General features: G+C 51.2%; 1 protein-coding gene across 1 annotated transcript in view; it reads left to right on the top strand.

The window, feature by feature from the left end:
- Positions 1-20,828, top strand: part of phlpp2 (PH domain and leucine rich repeat protein phosphatase 2) — a gene marked incomplete at both ends in the record, with an annotated part of 42,849 nt that extends 22,021 nt beyond the window's left edge. Inside the window, 15 exons of the mRNA XM_084436917.1 lie at positions 843-968; positions 3,559-3,713; positions 6,138-6,284; positions 10,203-10,433; positions 12,350-12,552; positions 13,124-13,184; positions 13,348-13,443; positions 14,463-14,618; positions 15,400-15,600; positions 16,019-16,181; positions 16,356-16,486; positions 16,781-16,894; positions 17,546-17,740; positions 18,806-19,037; positions 19,413-20,828. Coding sequence (XP_084293043.1) covers positions 843-968; positions 3,559-3,713; positions 6,138-6,284; positions 10,203-10,433; positions 12,350-12,552; positions 13,124-13,184; positions 13,348-13,443; positions 14,463-14,618; positions 15,400-15,600; positions 16,019-16,181; positions 16,356-16,486; positions 16,781-16,894; positions 17,546-17,740; positions 18,806-19,037; positions 19,413-20,828 — 3,627 coding nt within the window. The remainder of the gene's footprint in view (positions 1-842; positions 969-3,558; positions 3,714-6,137; positions 6,285-10,202; positions 10,434-12,349; positions 12,553-13,123; positions 13,185-13,347; positions 13,444-14,462; positions 14,619-15,399; positions 15,601-16,018; positions 16,182-16,355; positions 16,487-16,780; positions 16,895-17,545; positions 17,741-18,805; positions 19,038-19,412) is intronic.
- Between the last annotated feature and the right edge of the window lie 836 nt (positions 20,829-21,664).

Here is a 21,664-nt window from a genome sequence, read left to right on the forward strand (position 1 = left end):
CACACACACACACACACACACACACACACACACACACACACACACACACACACACACACACACATATTCACAACCACACTCTCTAGGCTCAAGAACAGTGCTTCAGACATGTCTCTGTGAGCTGAAATGTGGGTTAGTAATAGGTAGAAATACGTGGCAGCCGCTGTTATCTTGGTCCCCATCAAGACAGACCTCGAATTGCTCTATGAGCAAAAAGTTTTTTTTGTTTTGTTTTAGGGTTAGGGTTTTAGGCTTTTTTTTTGTTTTCATTTTACGAAAGTTGAAGTTGTGAAGAACCAACTAACCCTAACCCCATAACAAACAGTTTTAGGATCACTAAATAGTTATATTTTGTAATCAAAGTCCATGTCCTGTGAGAAATGTGAACAACTCTGCATCTTTAAAGCCCTTTTTCTCGGAAGCATATCTTCTTCAAATATTTTCAAATTGCATTGCCCTACTCGGGGACCAAAACACCAGCGGCTGTCACATATATTTAGGACGGAAACTGCCCTAGTCTCCCTGCCAACCCCTGTGTGTCTCTCTCGGTGTGTCTCTCCATGTGTGTCTCTCCCTGCATGTCTCTTCCTGCTGAGGAGTGTCTCTCCCTGTGTGTCTCTCCCTGCTGAGGCGTGTCTCTCTCGGTGTGTATCTCCCTGTGTCTCTCCCTGCTGAGGCGTGTCTCTCTCGGTGTGTCTCTCCCTGTGTGTCTCTCCCTGCTGAGGCGTGTCTCTCTCGGTGTGTCTCTCCCTGTGTCTCTCCCTGCTGAGGCGTGTCTCTCTCGGTGTGTCTCTCCCTGCGCGTCTCTCCCTGCTGAGGCGTGTCTCTCTCGGTGTGTCCAGGTGGAGGAGGTGAGGAGGAGGCAGCACTGTCTGATGTTCAGCTCGGCCGGGCCCCAGGCACAGACCTACTTTGTTAACTTTGATACACTGGCAGACTACCAGCGCTGGCATCGGCAGGCTTCAAAAGTAAGTGTGTACTAGTAGTACGTGTTTAGTAGTATAAGATAAGATTAACTTTAATAATACAGGTTAGAATAAAGAATATACATAGTAGAGATTATACATAATAGTGTACAATAAATATATTATACAGTATGTATGAAATATAGAATATATACATACAGTCTGTATAAATATGTATATATGTATGTATATATTCTATATTTTATCCATACTAGTATGTTTTTACCAGTCACACGTTATCAGTCTTGTGTTTACCAGTCATTTAGTGTGTGTGTGTGTGTGTGTGTGTGTGTGTGTGTGTGTGTGTGTGTGTGCGTGCCAAAGCATTATGTGTGTGTGTGTGTTTTTCCCCTCCTGCTAGGTGTTCAGTGGGGAGTACAGAGTGTTTTGTTTCCAGTGTTTCATCCTAGTTGGTCCCTCTGGGTAGGCAGGCAGATTGGCTGCTGAGAGAGCAGTTACTGACTGGTTGGCCTGCCTGGCCCGGTAGCCTATGGGAGCCCTGTTGACCCCAGGCCTACTCTCTGATTGGTTCTGATTGGCTCCACAGAGACCTGGTTTGTGATTGAACAGCTGGGGCTTAGAGGGTGCATGAATCACAGTGTGTGTGTGTTTAAGCGTGTGCGTGTGTGCCTGCGAGCGTGTGTGTAGTATATAGTACTGGGTACTGTTTCATGTGTTTGAGTCTGTTTTTTACTTGTCCTCTCAGATCTCAGATCACTTGTTTTGCCTTCCCTTGGAGTTCCTGCTCTCTCCTGCTCATCTTGGGTCTAATTTCCTAATTAATGGGTATTGTGTCCCCGCCCCTTCCAAGTCCCTGGTCCCTAACGAGCTCAGTGAATTCCCTCCACCAAGGCAGAGCAGGCACCCAACGAGCCAGGGGACCGGGGGGGTTGGGGCGGTGGGGGGGGGGTGCAACAAAAATCCAATCCAATTGTCTCTGATGTTGGAGCGGATCAGTGGGCGGGAAGTAGCTTGTTAGCTCCCAGTGTTCAGGAGATGTTGACATCACAGGCTCCTGAGAAATTATGAGCTGGAGAGGAAGACAGAGGGGTGTAGATGAAAGGGGGATGAAGGGGTGGATCCCATGATTAATTTGAGATAGTTCCTCTGCCGTGATGGACACTATCAGGACCATTGTGCTTGTCTCACTTACTGTGTGTGTGCGCGTGTGAGTGGGGGGGTTAGAGAGAGATAGAGAGCCTCTCTCGCTCTCTCTTTCTCTCTCTCGCTAGCCTTAGTTGGCTGAGGGGGCTGACGAGTGCGCTGAGGTTTTTTAGTCTTTGTTCGTCTCTAAAAGCAGTGATGTGAAGACACGCTCTGCTGAGCAGCTATCCCATTTTCAAGGGTGTTTCACAGTGCGTCATTGGCTGGTGTCTGGAAGGGAGAAAATCACCAGGCTTGAGAGCGGTGTTAAGGCCAGAGGCCTGTAGACCAGTCAGAGCTGTGTTAAGGCGAGACCAGAGGCCTGTGGACCAGTCAGCTGTGTTAAGGCGAGACCAGAGGCCTGTAGACCAGTCAGAGCTGTGTTAAGGCGAGACCAGAGGCCTGTAGACCAGTCAGAGCTGTGTTAAGGCGAGACCAGAGGCCTGTGGACCAGTCAGCTGTGTTAAGGCGAGACCAGAGGCCTGTAGACCAGTCAGAGCTGTGTTAAGGCGAGACCAGAGGCCTGTGGACCAGTCAGCTGTGTTAAGGCGAGACCAGAGGCCTGTAGACCAGTCAGAGCTGTGTTAAGGCGAGACCAGAGGCCTGTGGACCAGTCAGCTGTGTTAAGGCGAGACCAGAGGCCTGTAGACCAGTCAGAGCTGTGGTAAGGCGAGACCAGAGGCCTACCCTGCTAGACCAGTCAGACCTGGAGGAGTCTACGGGGGGTTAGGGTTAGTGAGCTGAGACTGGAGGAGTCTACGGGGGGTTAGGGTTAGTGAGCTGTGACTGGGGGAGTCTACATGTTAGGGTTAAGGTAGTCTGGAGTCAAGTTCCACAAAACAAAACCTTACAAATCCAGCTGCATTTGAACATTTATTTCATCTGGAGCGTATAGTCATGACTAAATGAAAAACTGATTTACAGTAGGTAATACACTTTGCCGTTTGTGTAATAAAAGCGTCAGTGAAATGAGTTAACCTGGAACAAAGTCCACATAAATTGCACCTTGTGTGCCAGATATGCTACCGCCAGCTCACTAGAGACTCGTTAGCGATACTTGAAAAGTAGAAATCAGAGGCCAAATCAACCTATCAGCACAGCCCACTATCTGCGCGGGCCAATCAGCATCCAATTCAAAATCTGATCGTATTCTCTGTGTCCACGTGTATCAAAGTTTGTTCCCAGAGGTTCTTGCCACAGTGAGAGATTCTGGGTACTCAGAATAAGCTCAGGGCTAGTGAGCCTTGATAATTAATGATGATTAATAGCTAATGACAAGCCAGGGTAGCACAGAAAGTGCTGAACCATGCAAAAAAGCCTAGATCTTGGAACCAGATTCAGTATGTACTGTACTCCCGCACACACACACTTACAGTATCGCCTGAAATATATGACCGATGTTATGTGTGTATGTGTGTGTGTGCCTGCCTGTGTGCGTGCGCGTGTGTAGGTGGTGTCTCAGACCGTCAGCCTAGTGGACCTGTCGTGCTACAGTCTGGAGGCGGTACCCGAGTATCTGTTCTACAGCCAAGACATCACACACCTCAACCTGAGGCACAACTTCATGAGCCTGCAGGGGCCTGGAGGCCTTCTCAACCTGCCGAGGTAAAGAGCTACAGTACCTAACCCCAACCCTGAACACATCCACAACCTGCTCTGCTCACCCTATCCAGGTAGAGAGTGGTTGAGGGAAAACTCGCCCACTACATTTTTGGGGGATTGTCTCACTAAACTAGCATCTGTATGGTGGGTCATCAAGGGTGAGTGAGAAAATAGCAGCCAGGTGAATGAGGCTGGCAGGCCACTGCCAGGGACACCAGGAGCTGCCAGCCAGAAAACTGGCGCTGTGGGAGCCGACACACGGGCATCGATCACGTGGTTGAGCCAGTGTGTGTTGTCTTCTGTGGTGGACAGGCACTGTTGTCTTCTGTGGTGGACAGGCACTGTTGTCTTCTGTGGTGGACAGGCACTGTTGTCTTCTGTGGTGGACAGGCACTGTTGTGTTCTGTGGTGGACAGGCACTGTTGTCTTCTGCGGTGGACAGGCACTGTTGTCTTCTGCGGTGGACAGGCACTGTTGTCTTCTGCGGTGGACAGGCACTGTTGTCTTCTGCGGTGGACAGGCACTGTTGTCTTCTGTGGTGGAAAGGCACTTAGCTCCTCCAGTACAAGTGGAGCGTATTTGAACAAGCTGGCATTCTGAGAAGAGATAATGCTATTAAATGTTAATCATCTACCATTGCCTGTAGTATTCCCTTCCTTGTGTCGTGCATTACAGGCTGACTGAGTAGCAAGTGGTGTGTGAGTGTGTGTATTAGAGAGAGAGGGAGGAAGAGGGAGAGAGACAGGGAGGGGAGGAGAGAGGGAGGGGGAGGGAGGGAGATGGAGAGAGAGACATGGAGAGAGAGAGAAAGGGAGGGAGGGAGATGGAGAGAGAGAGAGGGAGGGAGATTGGGAGAGAAGGAGAGGGCTATGGAGAGAGGGAGGGAGAGAAAGAGGGAGAGAGAGAGGGGGGGAGAGAGAGCGCTCTGTGAAGCTGGAGAGGAAGGACATTTACACATTACTGCATAATTTTCTCTCTCTCTCTCTCTCCATCTTGTCTGTATATTTAGTATCAGTGCGGATAGGAGGAGGAGGGAGGGGGCGGTGCTTCTCGGATTCTGTCTTTACTGTTGCTAACATACAGTACGCTGTGACTCATGGCCGCCACCTCTGGGGCCATCAGTCGGGGGAGGGGGCAGGGGGCGATAGTGGAGTTGGACGAGCCTGGACTCCTTTGTGATCTTGAGTGAACGGGAGACTTTCATTCAGTGGAGGTTACGCTACCAAAAGCATGTACTGTATGGGAGGGGAATGTAGTTCCCTTCACTGAATCGTAGTGAAGTGGTGGTCAGTTTTGATTGACGCCTTTTCTCTGAACTCAGATTTCCCCTTTTTGTGTGAAGTCTGGGTTTGGGTGTGTCTGTGTGTGTGTGTGTGTGTGTGTGGCCCTGGCCCCTGGCCCTGGCTTGAATGGGTGTGTGTACTGTGATGGGCTTGGGTCAGATAAGGATATGATATTACATTACATTACAGTCATTTAGCAGATGCTTTTGTCCAAAGCGACTAACAATAATTGCATTTAACGTAGAAAAAGCCTTTCCATGGAGTGACGGGGCAACCAGTCACCCCGAGGTTGCAGAGTGTAGCGGTCAGGAGGGGGTATAGGGTTTCACCATGGGCTGGAGGTAGGAGGGGGCTGTTCCTTTCATTGCCCTTTAGGCTAGTACCAGAGTTTTAAACTGAATGCGAGCCGCTACCAGGAGCCAGTGTAGGGAAGGGAGAAGGGAAGTTGTGTGGGAGAACCTTGGGTGGTTGAACACCAGGCGAGCAGCAGCTTTCTGGACGAGTTCCAGGGGTTTAATGGCTGATGAGTTCCAGGGGTTTAATGGCTCCCAGGCGGGAGATGACCAGGGCCTGGATGAGCACCTGCGCCGTTTCATCAGTGAGGAAAGGGAGGATCCTCCTGATGTTGTAGAGAATGAATCTGCAGGAGCGTGTGACGGATGTGATATGTGCGTAGAATGACAGTTGGTCATCAAGGGTCACACCGAGATTCCTTGCAGTCCGAGTTGGTGTCACCACTGTATCTTCAATGGTGATGGCCAGGTCCCGGTGCGGGCAGCCCTTCCCCGGGAGGAACAGCAGCTCAGTCTTGTCCAGATTGAGTTTGAGGTGATGTGTTGTCATCCACTCCGAGATGTCAGTCAAGCACCCAGCTATGCGTGTCTCCACTTGTGTATCAGAAGGGGGAAATGACAGGACCAGTTGGGTGTCATCGGCATAGCAGTGATAGTAGAAGCCATGTGAGCGAATGACAGAGCCCAGAGATGTAGTGTAGAGGGAAAAAAGGAGAGGACCCAGGACAGACCCTTGTGGAACCCCCGTAGTCAGACTACGCGGTTCCGACATCGACCCTCTCCATGTCACCTGGTAGGAGCGGCCTGTCAGGTACGATGCAAACAGGGCATATTCACGCGTCTCTCTGCAGGTTCTCCCAGCTGAAGAGCCTCAACCTGTCCCATAACCGCCTGGGCGTGTTCCCCGAGTCGGTCTGCGAGATCCTCACCCTGGCCGAGCTCAACCTCTCCTGCAACGGCCTCCACACCATCCCTGAACAGATAGGCAACCTCCAGAGGTGAGTCACACTGCATTCTCTCTCTAGCCAAGGTATGAGAGGCCAGTCCTGTGGCCTAAACAGTAGACACTTAAAGAGTTCCAACTCGGGTCTAGTACGTCAAATGAATTCAAATAATATCTAATAACAAAGAATTTCCATTACATTTCCTCCCTTTTTATCATTTATTCATAACACAAAAATAAGAAAGTTTAAGCAAAATAAAGCAGTTTTTTGTTCTTGTCAGGACACAAAACCTGTGGATAAACAAAATGAATATAAATTAATGAATGTGAATCATGAATCATGAATATCATCATACTTCTACAGTTCGTTACAGATGTCTTTGCTGGTCCATCGTGGAGCCTTTGTTTATCTAGGTGTAAGTCTCAGGATGCGTGTATGTGCAATGTGAAATCGCCGTAGCAGTCAACAGGTGGCACTTTGGCCCTCTCCTATTGCTGGTGTTGATCTGGTCATTGTGTCTCAGAAGGTTCTGGTGCCGCTTTGCAGTGGTTTACATGCACCAAGGTCACTCGCCCTGCCACCTTCACCGTGTGTGAGTGGTCAGCAACACCTGGTATCAGTCCAAACCACCCTCTCTGGCTCCAGCTGCGTCATTGGAAGTCCTTGATGACGACCCAACCGCAAATTTGTGGAGATTGCGATCAGCAGGAGTTGTCAGTGCCTCTTAACCTGTCTATGAATCTGAGATAAAGCAGTGGACAGTGTTGCACAGTAACACAGCACTACATTGTCTGGTGATAAGGGCCTCTCTCAGAGCCATCCCTCTCCCTTTGAACTGGTACTGGTTCAACAGAAACAAAGCTTCACAACAAGAGTTCTTACTTTCAACGATGGGTTAAATTCGACGGTTCAATAGTGGCTTCCCACAAACCTGAATCTTCACTGACAGTGAAGATTAACTGACAGTTAATTTTTATTGTTTTGAAGCCTGCAGGCCAGGCCAGTTAGCACGCCAGTCCACCGGGACAACTCCTGGTGCTCCCGATGACCACCCCGCCCCTGTTCACTTAGTTTTATCCCATGGGCCCAAATTTTGCATGCATCAGAGCAATGTTGCACTAGTGACACATGTGGAACCGAATTGGGGACATCAAATGTAAACTAAACATCTGCATGACAGAGAGAGTTGTGGTGAGGGAGGAAATGAAACTGACACGGCACATCTATGCTCATTTCAATGCCTCAATTCTCAATTTTTCTGAATCAATTTTTTCAAAAGCCTCATCTCTCCCTCAATGAACGTGGACTGTGAAAGGCTATACAGCTCTCCCTCAGTCATGTAATCAGTTTCTGGATCATCAACAAGTGTGAGTTTGTGTTGATTCTAGCAATAGACTACAGATGAGACAGCGAAGGGACACAGAGGCCATAATTAGACATAGTTAAAACAGTATATGTGCCCACTCTGAATCGCTGCTCAGATTCTAATCTCCCTATTGTGTCATCATCTCAAGTGTCTGTGTTGTGAGTGTGGTGCGATCACCCATTTGGCTGTCCTCAGGTTGTCAGGTGTCGGCCCGTCCCCCTCCGGTGCCCCCTCTTCATCTCAGTCAGCAGGGGATGCAGTCCATGGGTTTAATTTTCCCTGGTACAGAGTCAATTTCGCTTTGTGAAGGTCAGAACTCCGTTCCCCTTCTTTTTCTTCGACAGCATGTGCCTCAACCAAGTTCAATTTGGCAGTTTCCCACCCAACACAACTCTTTTTGGTCTGATCTGCGATCTCAGGCGAGAGAACGTTGAGGAAGCTGCTTCTTAGATGACCACTCCCTCTGACAGAGTGTCAGGTTGATCCAGACCCTCACAGTCATTGCGGACCTGGGTCAAACGATGGAGATGGTCATTATTTTTGTACAAGAGGGTTTGTCTGCTGTCGCTGACCTTTGCCATGTCTAGTCCGAGTGGAAAGGCCGTTCTCATGCGTTCACAGAGCCCCTCGGTTGCGGCCCTGTAGGCATCTTCCTGGCCGCCCACAGCTCTGTCCTCGTCACCCTGGTCATTTCGTGATGGCACATGTTGGTGGTGGAGGGGCACCGTTGAGGTCGAAATCCACCTGAACACACTGAGACCAGGGTTGAGTCCTAGCTTTCCCTGCCTGTGTTTGTCTTTCCCTTCTTGCGATTTTCTTTGTTATTCTAAGTGCCTTATGCTAAGACTCCCATCACTTGGGAATCCTAATCTATCCAATTATTTAATTGTGGTAGACTCCTCACCATAATTCTTCTGCATAAATAACATATTTGGTAGACAGATTGTCCTTCCTAGGTTACCGGTAATAGTGTCAGAATTTTCCATGTTGATTAAAAAATACAATTTTGCAACTTGTTACTTATTTCAAATACAATTCTCCAACACAGCAACAGTAAACATTTGAGTACAATAAAGCTATAGACACAATACAACAATCCCGTACAACCCCGCGTATGTACAGTACAACACAACTAAATTGCCTTTTTTATTTTTGTATTTTCCTTCCTTCCTTGGTCCTACTAACTTCTGACCACTTAGTTAATTTTAGATGTATTAACTTTCTTCTGATCAAACATTTAATTTTAATTATAATAACTCCTTCTAATCAATTTGTTAACTTAATTAATTTTCACGTCGTTCCCTCGAGTCACGCACTGATTGAATGGGCAATGTCTAAGAAACTATTGAGGTGATCTTCCCGGGCGTGCACTTTTTAACACAATACAGGTTTGCAAGTGTCCAGATTTTTCTAAATCTTGGTAAAACCATTGATAGGGTGTGTCCTAGTTTCCACCTATCCCAATCAGACTCCTTCTAGTCAATTAGTTCATTTAATTAATTTTCACTCTTTCACTTTGTCCTGTCAATGAGAGTCTGCATGTTCCCAGGTTACGCAGTCCTACAGTACAGCTGGTTCCCAACCCATTATACTGTAAATCTGTCCTGGCCTTCCCCGAACATGTCGTTCCCTCAGGTCACGCACTGATTGAATGGGCAATGTCCAGAAAACTATTGTGGCGATCTTCCCGGTCAACTAAAAAGGAACTTTTTAACACAGTACACATCTCTATGTGTTCCGATTTCTGGTAAAATGTTTCTGGAAATCTGGTAAAATGTTGGCTAGGTGTGTCCTAGTTTCCACCTATCCCAACCAGACTCACCATACAGAATAATAGAAATATTACGAACTTGACAATTCAATAATTAATCAATTATCATGCAAATTACTGTCAAAATCCACTTTAACCAAATTACAAAATTCATACATTTATCAAATATCTTGAAAAATACTCTGTTAAAAAAAATCACGCGCGCACACACACACACACACACACACACACACACACACACACAAACACACTGGAAATTATGAGCTGTTCTGTTCTGTCACACACCTGACCTGCTGCTCTGTGGCCGCAATGAATCATTTGGCGAGCGTTCTGTGCGTGCGTGTGTGTGTGTGCGTGTGTGTGTGTTAATTGAATCAGTGAAATGCATCAAGTTCAGCTGTTTTGGTTATGCAACCAGATTAAATCAAGCTTTGAAATCAGGCCATTTTTCATGCTCTCGCCCGTGTCGCTTAATATAGAATGGATGAACAAGGCCTCAGACGTCCACGGGCAGGCCTTTCCACCCCTAATGGAATGTGTTTGTGATTGCGGACTATCTGCCAAAGAGAGAAAGTGATTGATACCACCAAACACTCACTCACTCTCTCTCTCTCTCTCTCTCTCTCTCTCTCTCTCTCCCCCCCACTCTCACTCACTCCCTCTCTCCCTCCCTCCCTCACTCTCTATGCTACGTCCGTCTCTCTCTCTCTTTCTCTCTCTCTTTCTCTCTCTCTCTCTCTCTTTCTCTCTCTCCCTCCCTCTCTCTCTCTCTCTCTCTCTCTCTCTCTTTCTCTCTCTCTTTCTCTCTCTCCCTCCCTCTCTCTCTCCATCCCAGCTTACAGACCCTCTCCCTGGATGGGAATCACTTGAGCTCCCTGCCTGAAGGGCTGGGCGGCCTGTCTCAGCTCAGCAGCCTGGGACTTTCCTTCAACGACTTCCCCCGCGTCCCAGGGGTGCTGGAGAGGCTGAGCGCCATGGACAAGCTGGCCATGGCCGGGAACAGGGTGGAGAGCCTGGAGCTGGAGACCCTGGCCAGGATGAGCCACCTGAGGAACATCGACCTGCGGTGAGGAGCCCCCCCCCCGCCAGACGCCAGCCTCAGCCCCCCTCACAGACCCTCTCTCTGGTCATCTCTCCCTCACCCCCCTCTCTCTCTCTCTCTCTCTCTTTCTCTCTCTCTGTTCATCTCTCCCTCATCCCTCTCTCTCTGTTCATCTATCCCCTGTCCCTCTCTCTCACTCTCTCTCTGTTCATCTATCCCCCATCCCCCTCTCTCTCTCTCTCTCTCTCTCTCTCTCTCTCTCTGTTCATCTCTCCCTCATCCCCCTCTCTCTCTGTTCATCTATCCCCCATCCCCCTCTCTCTCTCTCTCTGTTCATCTATCCCCTGTCCCTCTCTCTCACTCTCTCTCTGTTCATCTATCCCCCATCCCCCTCTCTCTCTCTCTCTCTCTGTTCATCTCTCCCTCATCCCTCTCTCTCTCTGTTCATCTATCCCCTGTCCCTCTCTCCCTCTCTCTCTCTGTTCATCTCTCTGTGTCTATCTCTCTGTTAGTACAGTACACCCGTCAGTCAGCGCATGCATAATATGGGATCAATATGTGATGGTAATGGAATAAGCCCCCTTGTCAGTGAATCCTACAGCATGTTGAACGATGGGTGGACAGGCGGAGGGGGGGCGGGGGGAGGGGGTCTCCATTGTTTTATAATCCCTCTGTTTCCATCTCTCAGTTCAGCGTTGGGTGACAGTGCGATGCAGTATTCCTCCTCCCTTTAAAGTCAGTGGGTTTTTAAAAGTTGAGCCGTTCCTCATCTTGTCTCTCCACCACCCCCTCCCTGCCTCGCCTTGAGACGAAGTTATTGTCTGTCGGGTTTCGGGCTGGGGCTGGATTTATGGGGGGCCGGGAGGGTGCACCTGCGTTGGATCAGGGGGCCGGCCAGCCCCATGAAAGGAGAATGAGAAGTCAGGAATAGATCAGTCTGGATCTCATCATAGTATAGTCCTCCATCTTCTGACCTGACCTCACCTCCTATTGGGAGAGGGGCTCCACCTCTGCATCGTGGATAATGCACTATAAAGCTTATGTGGTAATGCTGTGAATGAATGAATGAATGAATGAATGAATGAATGAATGAATGAATGAATGAATGGATGGATGGATGGATGGATGGATGGATGGATGGATGGATGGATGAATGAATATTTTAAATGAATGAATATGTTATTGACGTGTCTGGTCATACACATGACCCATCCCTCATGGGATTATTCACACACCTTAACTAACAAACAAGAGTCCAGCATGTTAGCCCTCAGCCTACAGCACAATACTTAGACATCATTTAAACATAAACATAGACCTCCCACACATAACGCTCGAGGAGATATCCCACAATATATTAGAAAAAACAAACAACGAAAATACAAACACGGCACAAGAGAAAATGTGGCTATCATATGGTTTTTTTCTTCTCCTGTCCCAGTTGTGCAGAAACATTATCAAGAACAGTAACTTTTTTAAGCAACATTTGTCGTAAATCGTCGTGATATAAAGGACAGTATAGGTTAAATGTTCCCTTTTCATTCAACTCACATTGTTTACAAATTCTTTCATTTTCAGTCACACCTCTGTATCGCACACCTCTGTGATAATGCTGATAAAGCCCATGTGATAACGCTGTGATAATGCTGTGATAATCCTGATAAAACCCATGTGATAATGCTGTAATAATGCCGCGATAATGCAGTAATAATGGTGATACCGCCCATGTGATAATGCTGTGATAATGCTGTGATAATGGTGATACCGCCCATGTGATAATGCTGTGATAATGGTGATGCTGCCCATGTGATAATGCTGTGATAATGGTGATACCGCCCATGTGATAATGCTGTGATAATGGTGATGCGATGATGCTGATGAAGCCTATGTTTGCGATAGTGCAGTGCGTTCTGCGTGTGCTGACGGTTCTGTGTTGGCAGGCTGAACGGCCTGCGCTGTGTGAGGAGCGAAACCCTGGAGGCGGTGAAGCAGGTGACCCAGCTGGACCTGAGGGACAACTGCCTGACCTGCCTGGACCTGAGCGCCGCCTGCAGCCTGGAGACGCTGCACTGCCAACGCAACCAGCTGGGGGCGCTCACGCTCAGCGGCTTCACCCTGCGCACGCTCCACGCCAGCAGTAACCGTGAGCGGAGCCGGGCAGCTCTGTCTGTCTGTCTGTGTTTCTGTCTCTCACTCTCTGTCTCTATCTCTCTGTCTGTCTCTCTCGCTTTCTCTCTTTCTCTTTCTTTTTCTCTGCCCCCATGTCTTCAGGTCTCTCTGGTCTCTGTCATTGTCTCTCTCTCTCTGTCTGTCTGTCTGTCTGTCTGTCTGTCTGTCTGTCTGTCTGTCTGTCTGTCTGTCTGTCTGTCAGTCAGTCTCTCTGTATGTCTCTCTCTCTCTGTCTGTCTCTCTCCTTCTCTCTCCCCTCCCCTGTGTCTCCAGGTTTTCTCTGTCTGTCTGTCTCTCTCTCTCTCTCTCTCTCTCTCTCTCTCTCTCTCCTTCTCTGTCCCCTCCCCTGTGTCTCCAGGCTCTCTCTGTCTCTCTCTCTCTCCTTCTCTCTCCCCTCCCCTGTGTCTCCGGGCTCTCTCTGTCTCTCTCACTCTCCTTCTCTCTCCCCTCCCCTGTGTCTCCAGACTCTCTCTCTCCTACTGTTGTGTAACAGCGTAGAGCATGGCAGGCCTGGTCGCTAATCCCTGCTCTCTCTCCACCCACAGGCCTCACCACCGTCAACATCTACCCAGTCCCTAACCAGCTGACGCACATGGACCTATCACGGTGAGCGCTGGGGCCGACATGGCGAGCGTTCTTAGCCCCAGACCGCTCTAAAGCCACCAGAATGTCCCCCGGGATTTTACCATGTTGCGCTACTGTTTAAGGCAGGGCTTTGCGTCTGTGAAGCCTCCCGCGTTGTCTCTGATGGCCGTGTGCTCTGCGACAGGAACCTGCTGGAGTACCTGCCAGACTGGGTCTGTGACAGCAGGAAAATCGAGGTCCTGGACGTCGCACACAACCTCCTATCAGAGCTGCCCGCCAGGTTAGTGTGTCCCTGGGGCGTCTTCCTTTAAAGGTGTCCTACAGTACCTCCCCTCCCTCAATCCCAGACTCACTGTGGTGGTCCGGCGAGCTGGACGCAGTCCTGTACTGTGGCCTGGTGTCTGGTACTTTCTATCTGGTGTTGTTGCAGGGCTGACTAGCTTTGGGGAGGGTGGCCAGAAAAATGTTAAGCAGATGCGTTGATGGGTAGATGGATGAGAGGCTGTGTGTGTGTGTGTGTGTTTGTGTGTGTGTGTGTGTGTGTGTGTGTGTGTGTGTGTGTCTGAAGCCAGAACAGGTAAACAGAAAGATAAACACGCACATCCCCTTGCCAAATAGGGCAGCTGCTGAGCCAAAAGTGAACCAAACTATGACCAAGAAAAAAAACGCTCGTACACTGGTGGGCTCCAGTATCAAAAAATAATTTGTTTTATGTCTGATGAAGAGCACGTAGCTCGAAACATCACTCGGTGCAATAAATTATTTTTTGATACTGGAGCCCAGCAGTGTGCGAGCGTTTTTTTTTTGTTCTTGAAGCCAGAAACGTGTCATGTGTCTGAAGACCTGCCTGTCGCAGCGTGTCCACGCTGGAGACTCTGGTTTGGAGCAGCCATCATTTGCTGTTTCGCTTACAAAACACTAATCTGCATGTGAATAGAACAAAACCTCTGGAAACTGAATCATGCTGCGCTTGATGCTGCAGATGGGACTTCTGGCTATTGTTATTTCTGGAGGACTTAGTGCTGCGTCAGTATATTTAGGAAGCCAAGTTGAGAAGGACATTGATGGATGTGCTGGCTGCAGAGCTGCCATGCCTCAAGATTCCCTCCAGTTTCACAAGCGATCGAATGCACAGCTGGAGATGATGATAATGATGGCGTCCGTTTCTCAGCCTGTCTCTCTGTCCCTCTCTCCTCTTTCACTTCCCCGCTTTTCCTATCTCTCTTTCCCTCTCGCCTCTCTCTCTTTCCATCGTTTTCTCTCTCTCTCTCTCTCTCTGTCTCTCTGTCTTTCCCGTAGACTACTCAGCAGCCTGAGTCTGAGGAAGCTCTTGGCTGGGAACAATCGTTTGCAGAGACTCCCCGACCTACTGGACCACGTCCCCCTGGAAGCACTCGACCTCCAGCACAACAAGCTAGGCGAGCTCCCCGACAGCCTCTTCTACAAGGCCTTAAAGTGGGTCACTCCCCCAGCCTCCATCTCTCACAGTCTCTCTCCCCACCTCTCTCTCTCTCTCTCTCTGTCTCTCTCTCTCTGTCTCCTCCCCTGACAGTTGCTCTTCGGTCTGCAGCTGAGTCCTCCCTCGGGGCGTGCGATGCTGTTGCTTTAACCCTGTAGCAGCACAGCTCCCACACCCCGTCTCTATAACAACGCACCAGAGATCCAACAGGATAGGAGATATCTCGCATGCTCCATACTGTGTGAATACAGTCACAATCTTTTATGTGATGGCTGACTAATAATGGAGAACTGCAGCTATGTTTAGCCAACGTTATCTTCCTCTGCATGAGTGTACAGTAGGTCACACACATACACATGCACACACGCACACAGAGTTCAGTTCAAGGTGGGGTCATGGGTTGTGTATGTGTAAGCCCGGCCCAGGGTGTGTCTCTGTCCGTGGACCGGTCAAGACTGTAACTTGAGCCCTATCATCCTGACTGTCTCCTACTTCCTGTATGCTACAGTAAATCTCTGAGTGTCCATTAGATTTACAGTGCTGTACTAATGCTCTCTGCAAAGCCTCTGGTGCTGAGACGTAAGCAAGAGGATCTGCTTTAATCTGCTTGATTGGCCCGTTAGTGTTCACCATATTGATTTTTTGTTGAGTGATACTCCATGGTTAAAGTGCTAGTCACTCTCCTCATGATAGCTTTTCTCATGATAGCTTTTCACATAAGTTCAACTGTTAACGTGCCCTGGGTACATGACTGTTGTCCTGTCATCCTCCCTCCAGCTTGAAGCACCTGAATGTGTCAGCCAATGCCCTTGAGACTATTCCCCCCAGCAGCCAATCGGAAGAGAGCCTGAGCACGCTCCAGGAGCTGTACCTGACCGGGAACAACCTGAATGAGAATTGCGCCGCCCTCCTGGTGGGTCACCAGAGCCTCAGAGTCCTGCACATGGCCTACAACCAGCTGCTCTCCTTCCCTGCCAGGTAGGCTGCCACAGTCCCCACACCTCAATGCAGAACTAGGTGCCTGCACACTGCCCCAGCCAACGCCAACCAACACCAACCCACACCAACGTTGGATTGGTGGTGCCATGTTTGTTGGCGACTGTTGGCGTCGGTTGGATGGATTTTCAGTTGAATTTTAAACTTCCGACATTCTAACAACAACTGCCAACTTCAGAATGTTGGGTGTTGGAAGTTGGTTGGTGTTGGTTGGGGAAGTATGCAGGCACCCTTAAGGCTTAATTTATACTTTGTGAGACATGAGCCGTGATCCGTCTTATAGAGTATAAAATATGCTTATGAAGCATAAAGATCAACTTCAGTATCCCACCTACGCGTCTTGATTTGATTGACCGAGCACTTATTGTTGTTGTTGTTATTGTTGTTGCTGCGTCTGCAGTAAGCTGAGTAAACTGGAGCTGCTGGAGGAGCTGAACCTGAGCGGTAACAAGCTGAAGAGCATCCCGTCCACGGTGTCCAGCTGTAGGAGGCTCCACACCCTCGTAGCACACTCCAACCACATCAGCGTCTTTCCCGAGATCCTCAACCTCCCAGAGATCAAGGTCGGTCGTACGCTCAGCGTGACCGGTGTGTGTATTACTTTACCGTACGTCTGTTGAACTCTTGGACGCATTCATGTCATGTTATGATATATATATACATCCCTCATCTCTCCGTCCTTGGGATTGTGTGTGTGTGTGTGTGTGTGTGTGTGTGTGTGTGTGTGCACGCGCCAGCTGGTGGACCTGAGCTGTAACGAGCTGACAGAGATCCTGCTGCCCGACTCTCTGCCGCCCACCCTGCATGAGCTGGACCTGACGGGCAACAGCAGCCTGATGCTGGAGCACAAAACACTCAACCTCTTCAGGTGAGACGCGGGGAGGGGCTACTGTACCTCTTGAGATACCAGACATCCGGAAAGGGGGGGGGGATACCGTCACAGCTCCTCACCTCTTCTCACGTCCTCACCCATACTCGTTGCGAGATAAGCGCTGTGGCGCCTGAACCCACAGCTAGAAACAGCAGCTTAAACGGCTGGATCGGGGCCCGTTAAACGTAGCAGACAGGGTAGCAGGAGCCGGAGGGAGGTCTATGCTGTGTTTGTAGTGAGCTGACGCCCCCCCAACCACCAACTCTCTCCTCTCTGTTTGTGTGCCCTCAGCCACATCACGACCCTGAAGCTGGACCAGAAGCCGGCCACGGCGGCCGGAGACTCCGCGGGCCCCTCCCCGCCCTGGGGCCACGGCTACTCCGAGATGAGTGGGCAGAGGAACAAGTGAGCAAGCTAGGAGTTGTGGCGGAGGGGGGGGGGGGGTCAGATTCTCTTTGTGGGAGCGTGTGAATCACCAGTGCTAAGAAATATCCCCAATCTCCTTCCTCCTTTATCTCCAGGGACCCCTGGGAGTTGTAGTGCATTTAATCCTCTGACAGGCTTTTCTGTCCACATTATCAGCGCCTGTCTCTTCCTGCTTGGCTCAGATGCCAACCCCAGCCAGCCTCAGGGCTGCATGTCCTTCTATGGTAGATGTATCTAGACCAGCGATCCGGCCGCAGAGCCCTGAGCCTCAGCTGTGTGGGAGTGCAATGGGCCAGCCGGGTCCCTGGGCTGTGGATCTTGCTTAATGCTGGGGGGAGCAGTGAAGCCGAACACTTCCTGTGGATGTTATGGCTCAAAGGCTGCATTCGGCTGCATCATTGATGAGGTCCCGGTGTGTCTCTCTGCTTTGATGGGGTCACGGCCTCCACGCTGGCAGCACACAAGAGAGGAGTGTCTGGTGTCTCTCCCACCCCCTGCTGACTCCACAGGCATGGCTGCCTGCTGGGGGTCTGGCTTCATGGGTTCAACTATGGATGACCACCTCCTTAGGTCAGGCCTCTTGTGTGTAAAAGCCATTGTTTGTCTGTCTGTCTCTGTTCTCTGGGACAGGCTGTGTGTGTCAGTATTGGCAGTGGACCGGTTCGGGGACAGCGTGGAGGCGGCCTATGGAATCTTCGACGGAGACCGCAACGAGGAAGTTCCTCGGCTGCTGCAGTGCACCATGGGAGATGTGCTGTCGGAGGAACTACAGCATTCTAGCGTGGATACTGTGTACATGAGCAACACTTTCCTCACCTCGCACAGGTGTGTGGTGTGATTATCCCCATACACACACACACACACATACACACACACACACACACACACACACACAAGCACACACACACACAAGCACACACACACACACACACATACACACACACACACACACACACACACACTCACAGCCACACAGACTTGTTTAGGCAGATTTAATGAGAATCCAACTCATTAAATCATCATTACCTTTGCAAATTAGAGTGTTTTATAATTGTTTCTAAAGGCTTTGAGCTAAACTGACAAGCCCACCGTTTTACTACTCCTTGTACATTTACATTTGATTGACCTATTATCACAGTAATAATCTGGTAATTAACACATACATATACTGCTCAAGTTCAAGTTCAAAGTTTTATTTGTCCAATGAAACCAATGAAATGAAATGAAAAACAATGATACCAGTACAACGAGCAGTGAAATGTTTTAATGTTAAATAATTTACAATATTGTACAATATGTAATACAAAAGACTAAATATATACATGAATGGAATGGGATGTGCTGAGATAACAGATTAAATTGGACAGTAAGAATAGGATACGTGTAAACCGTTACAGAGCGTTAGGGCGCAATCCTCCTTAGGGCACTGCCTCACGAGGGCGTGTCCTCTATAGCTGTTACTCGCAAAGAAATCGCCTGTTGCCATGGTGAGTGGAGCCCCACTCTGCTTAAATGAACAGTCACTCTGCCACAATGTTCTTGAGAAATAAACCAGAAGTTTAATAATAAATAGGCTACAAGCACTGGAGTGCTACAGTATGGTGGACTGCTGGGGGAATAGCAGCCTATAGTTACAGTATCTTCGTCATGGTATAACTACAATGCGCTTGTGAAATAAACCAGAAGCTTAAGAATAAATAGGTGTTTACACTCACGTGAAAAAAAAAACCTGCTTAAATTGACAGTCACAATGCGCTTGTGAAGCATTGGAATGGCAAGTAATCTTCATACACCTACTTATTAGCGATAGGGAATTCATGTAAACACACCACACAATCAAGCACAAACAGTTGGGTAAACTGTCCCTGTGGTGTGTTCTCTGTGCATTAGGAAGCTGGGCATGGCTGGCCAGAAGCTGGGCGCGTCCGCCCTGCTCTGCTACGTCCACCACGAGCCCTCGGAGCCGGGCGGCTACTTCAGCCTGACGGTGGCCAACGTGGGCAGCTGCCAGGCAGTACTGTGCCGGGACGGGCAGCCCCAGGCCCTCTCCAAGGTCTTCAGTCTGGAGCAGAGCTCTGAGGAAATGCAGAGGGTCAAGCTCAGCAAAGCCATCATCACTGAGGTACTGTGCTGGACTGTGGAGATGTGTGTGTGTGTGTGTGTGTGTGTGTGTGTGTGTGTGTGTGTGTGTGTGTGTGTGTGCGACCGTGTCCGTGTGCGTGTGCAGAGGGTCAAGCTCAGCGAAGCCATCATCGCTGAGGTACTGGGCTGGCTGGATTGTTGGGATGTGTGTGTGTACGTGTGTGTGTGTGTATGTGTGCGTGCGTGTGTGCGAGCGCTCTAATCTTTGGAAATCAACTTTTGAGTTTAAACGTTAGCATGGTGCTTCACGCACAACCTCAGCGGAGTAACCTACACGCCACGTGAGTGACGTTTGGGCACCTCCGTAGCTGAGCCCCCCCCCCCTCCCTCTGTTCTGCGCTTTCTGTGTCCGCAGGACAACAAAGTGAGCGGAGTGACGTGCTGCTCGCGCCTGCTGGGCTGCTCCTACCTGTCCCCCTGGGTGCTGCCCAAGCCGTGGGTGCGCACCGAGCCCCTCTGCCCCCAGGACGAGTTCCTGATCCTGGGGAACAGGGCCCTGTTCGAGCGGGTGTCCCATCGGGAGGCAGTGCGCACCGTGCAGGCCGTGGGCAGCCCTCGCGCCGCCGCCAAGAAGCTCTGCACCCTGGCCCAGAGCTACGGCTGCCGGGACAACGTGGGCGCCGTGGTCGTGTCACTGCACATCGGCGAGGATGGCTGCACCTGCGAACCGCCGCTCGCCACCCAGCCGGCGCCGCCGCCCGCCGCCGCTCCGACCCCTCTCGCCGCCACCACCGCCTTGGTCGCCCCCGGCAACCTGGCCGCCACGCCCTCCTCCTCCTCCAGCGGAGGCGGCGGCGGCGCCTCCGAGTTCGGCGGCGAGACGTCGGTGTCGGAGGTGGGCAGCGAGGCGGGCTCCACCGCCTCTGACGAACACCCCGCATCCCGGCCCGAGAGGCGCTGCAGTCTGCACCCCGCCGCCGCCGTCGCCGCCATCTCCGCTGCGCCGTGCGGGGGGCCCGTGGCGCCGGGGGCGGGGCCTGGGCCGGGGCCCCACCCCCACCCGGCAGTCCTGTTCCAGCGCCAGCCCTCCTGCGCCGCCTTCTCCAGCAACCAGTCAGACAACGGGCTGGACAGCGACGACGAGGCCCCCCTGGAGGGGGTCATCTCCAACGGCAGTAGGCTGGAGGTGGAGGTGGACATCCACTGCTGCGCCTTCCAGCTCCGCTCCTCCTCCTCTGGCGCCAGGCCGCCCGACAAGAGCGCCAGGGACGGCAGCGCGGAGGCGGCAGCTGACAAGCGGGGCCCCGGCGACTACTGCTACCCCAACGGGAGGACCCGTCGGCAGGCCAGCGTAGTGGTGTCGGCCACCAACGGCTGCCTGCTGGCCGTCTGCGGCCGGGAGATCGTCGACCTGAAGAAGTCGCCGTCCACCTCCAGCCTGTTCGGCAAGAAGCTGTCCAACGGCTCGGTGGTGGCCCCCGAGGACAGCCACAACCTCATCGAGGTGGCCCTGGAGGCCCCCAAGAAGAAGTCGGGCTACTTCACCGCCCCTGCCCAGCAGGACCCCGAGGACCAGCTGGTGGTGCCCCCCAGCCTGGAGCAGGACGTCAGGGAGCAGCTACGGGGCCAGGGGTGCCCCGTGGTGCCGGGGCCCCCGCCCCCACCCCCGGCGCCCCCTTCCACCCCCCCCGCCTACAGGGACCCCGTGTGGGACCACCCGCAGCCTCCTCCCATCCACACCCCCCTGCCCCTGCCACCCCAGCGGGACCTGGCCCCCATTCCCGCAGCCGCCCCCGCCCTGCAGCAGGAGGTCTACGATACTGCCCTCTAGTGGAGGCTGGGGTGCAGTGCAACGCTGCTGTCAGTCCTGTGACCGTGCCATACCAGGGGGGGCAGAGAGGTGGTGGTGGGGAGGGGGGGGGGGTTGGCGGTCTTTCTGGCGCCTGCCTGTGGGATATTTCAGTTCAAAGTTTCCATTCAGCTTCTTGGTGAAGACATGAAATGGACATGTGGGGGCGCTTGACTGCTCTCACACAAGATGGTGTCCGGTCATCACGAGAGGTGCTGAGCTGTCTGTCTGGTGAGTCTGGTCTTACTGTCTGAGCATCTGACCTGAGCGGTGCGCCGATATCAAACTGACAAGGAGGTTGTGAGGAGGAGAAGCAGGAGAAGAAGAAGGACGAGAAGGAGGAGAAGAATGGGGCCATCAAAGGCGAACGTTCCCCAGGCCTGAACTGAAATACCTCATGTGTTTAACACTGCAGAACTCTTTAGCAACATTGCCCTTTACTTGGAAGGTCAACGTGTGTGTGTGTGTGTGTGTGTGTGTGTGTGTGTGTGTGTGTGTGTGTGTGTGTGTGTGTGTGTGTGTGTGTGTGTGTGTGTGTGTATGTGTGTATAAGGCTGAAGACTCCTGTGTGTTCACTCGTCATCTTCTCTGAAGCCTCCTTCTCTGTAGGGGGCGCCACAGGCTCCCGGGTCCCAGAGAGACATCCTGGTCCCTGAAAAGGAGTGGAAAAAGTGCCTACTGCAGATGACTCAGACTTAGAGCTCCCTGCCAGCTCGGCTGTGTGTGTGTGAGTATGCGTGAGGTGACAGGGAGTGTGTGTGTGTGTGTATGTGTCTAGTATTTACGCGTGGTCTAGGCATCCCTGTATGACAGCACCC

Source organism: Borostomias antarcticus (assembly GCF_949987555.1).
Source record: "Borostomias antarcticus genome assembly, chromosome: 4".
NCBI lineage: Eukaryota > Metazoa > Chordata > Actinopteri > Stomiiformes > Stomiidae > Borostomias > Borostomias antarcticus.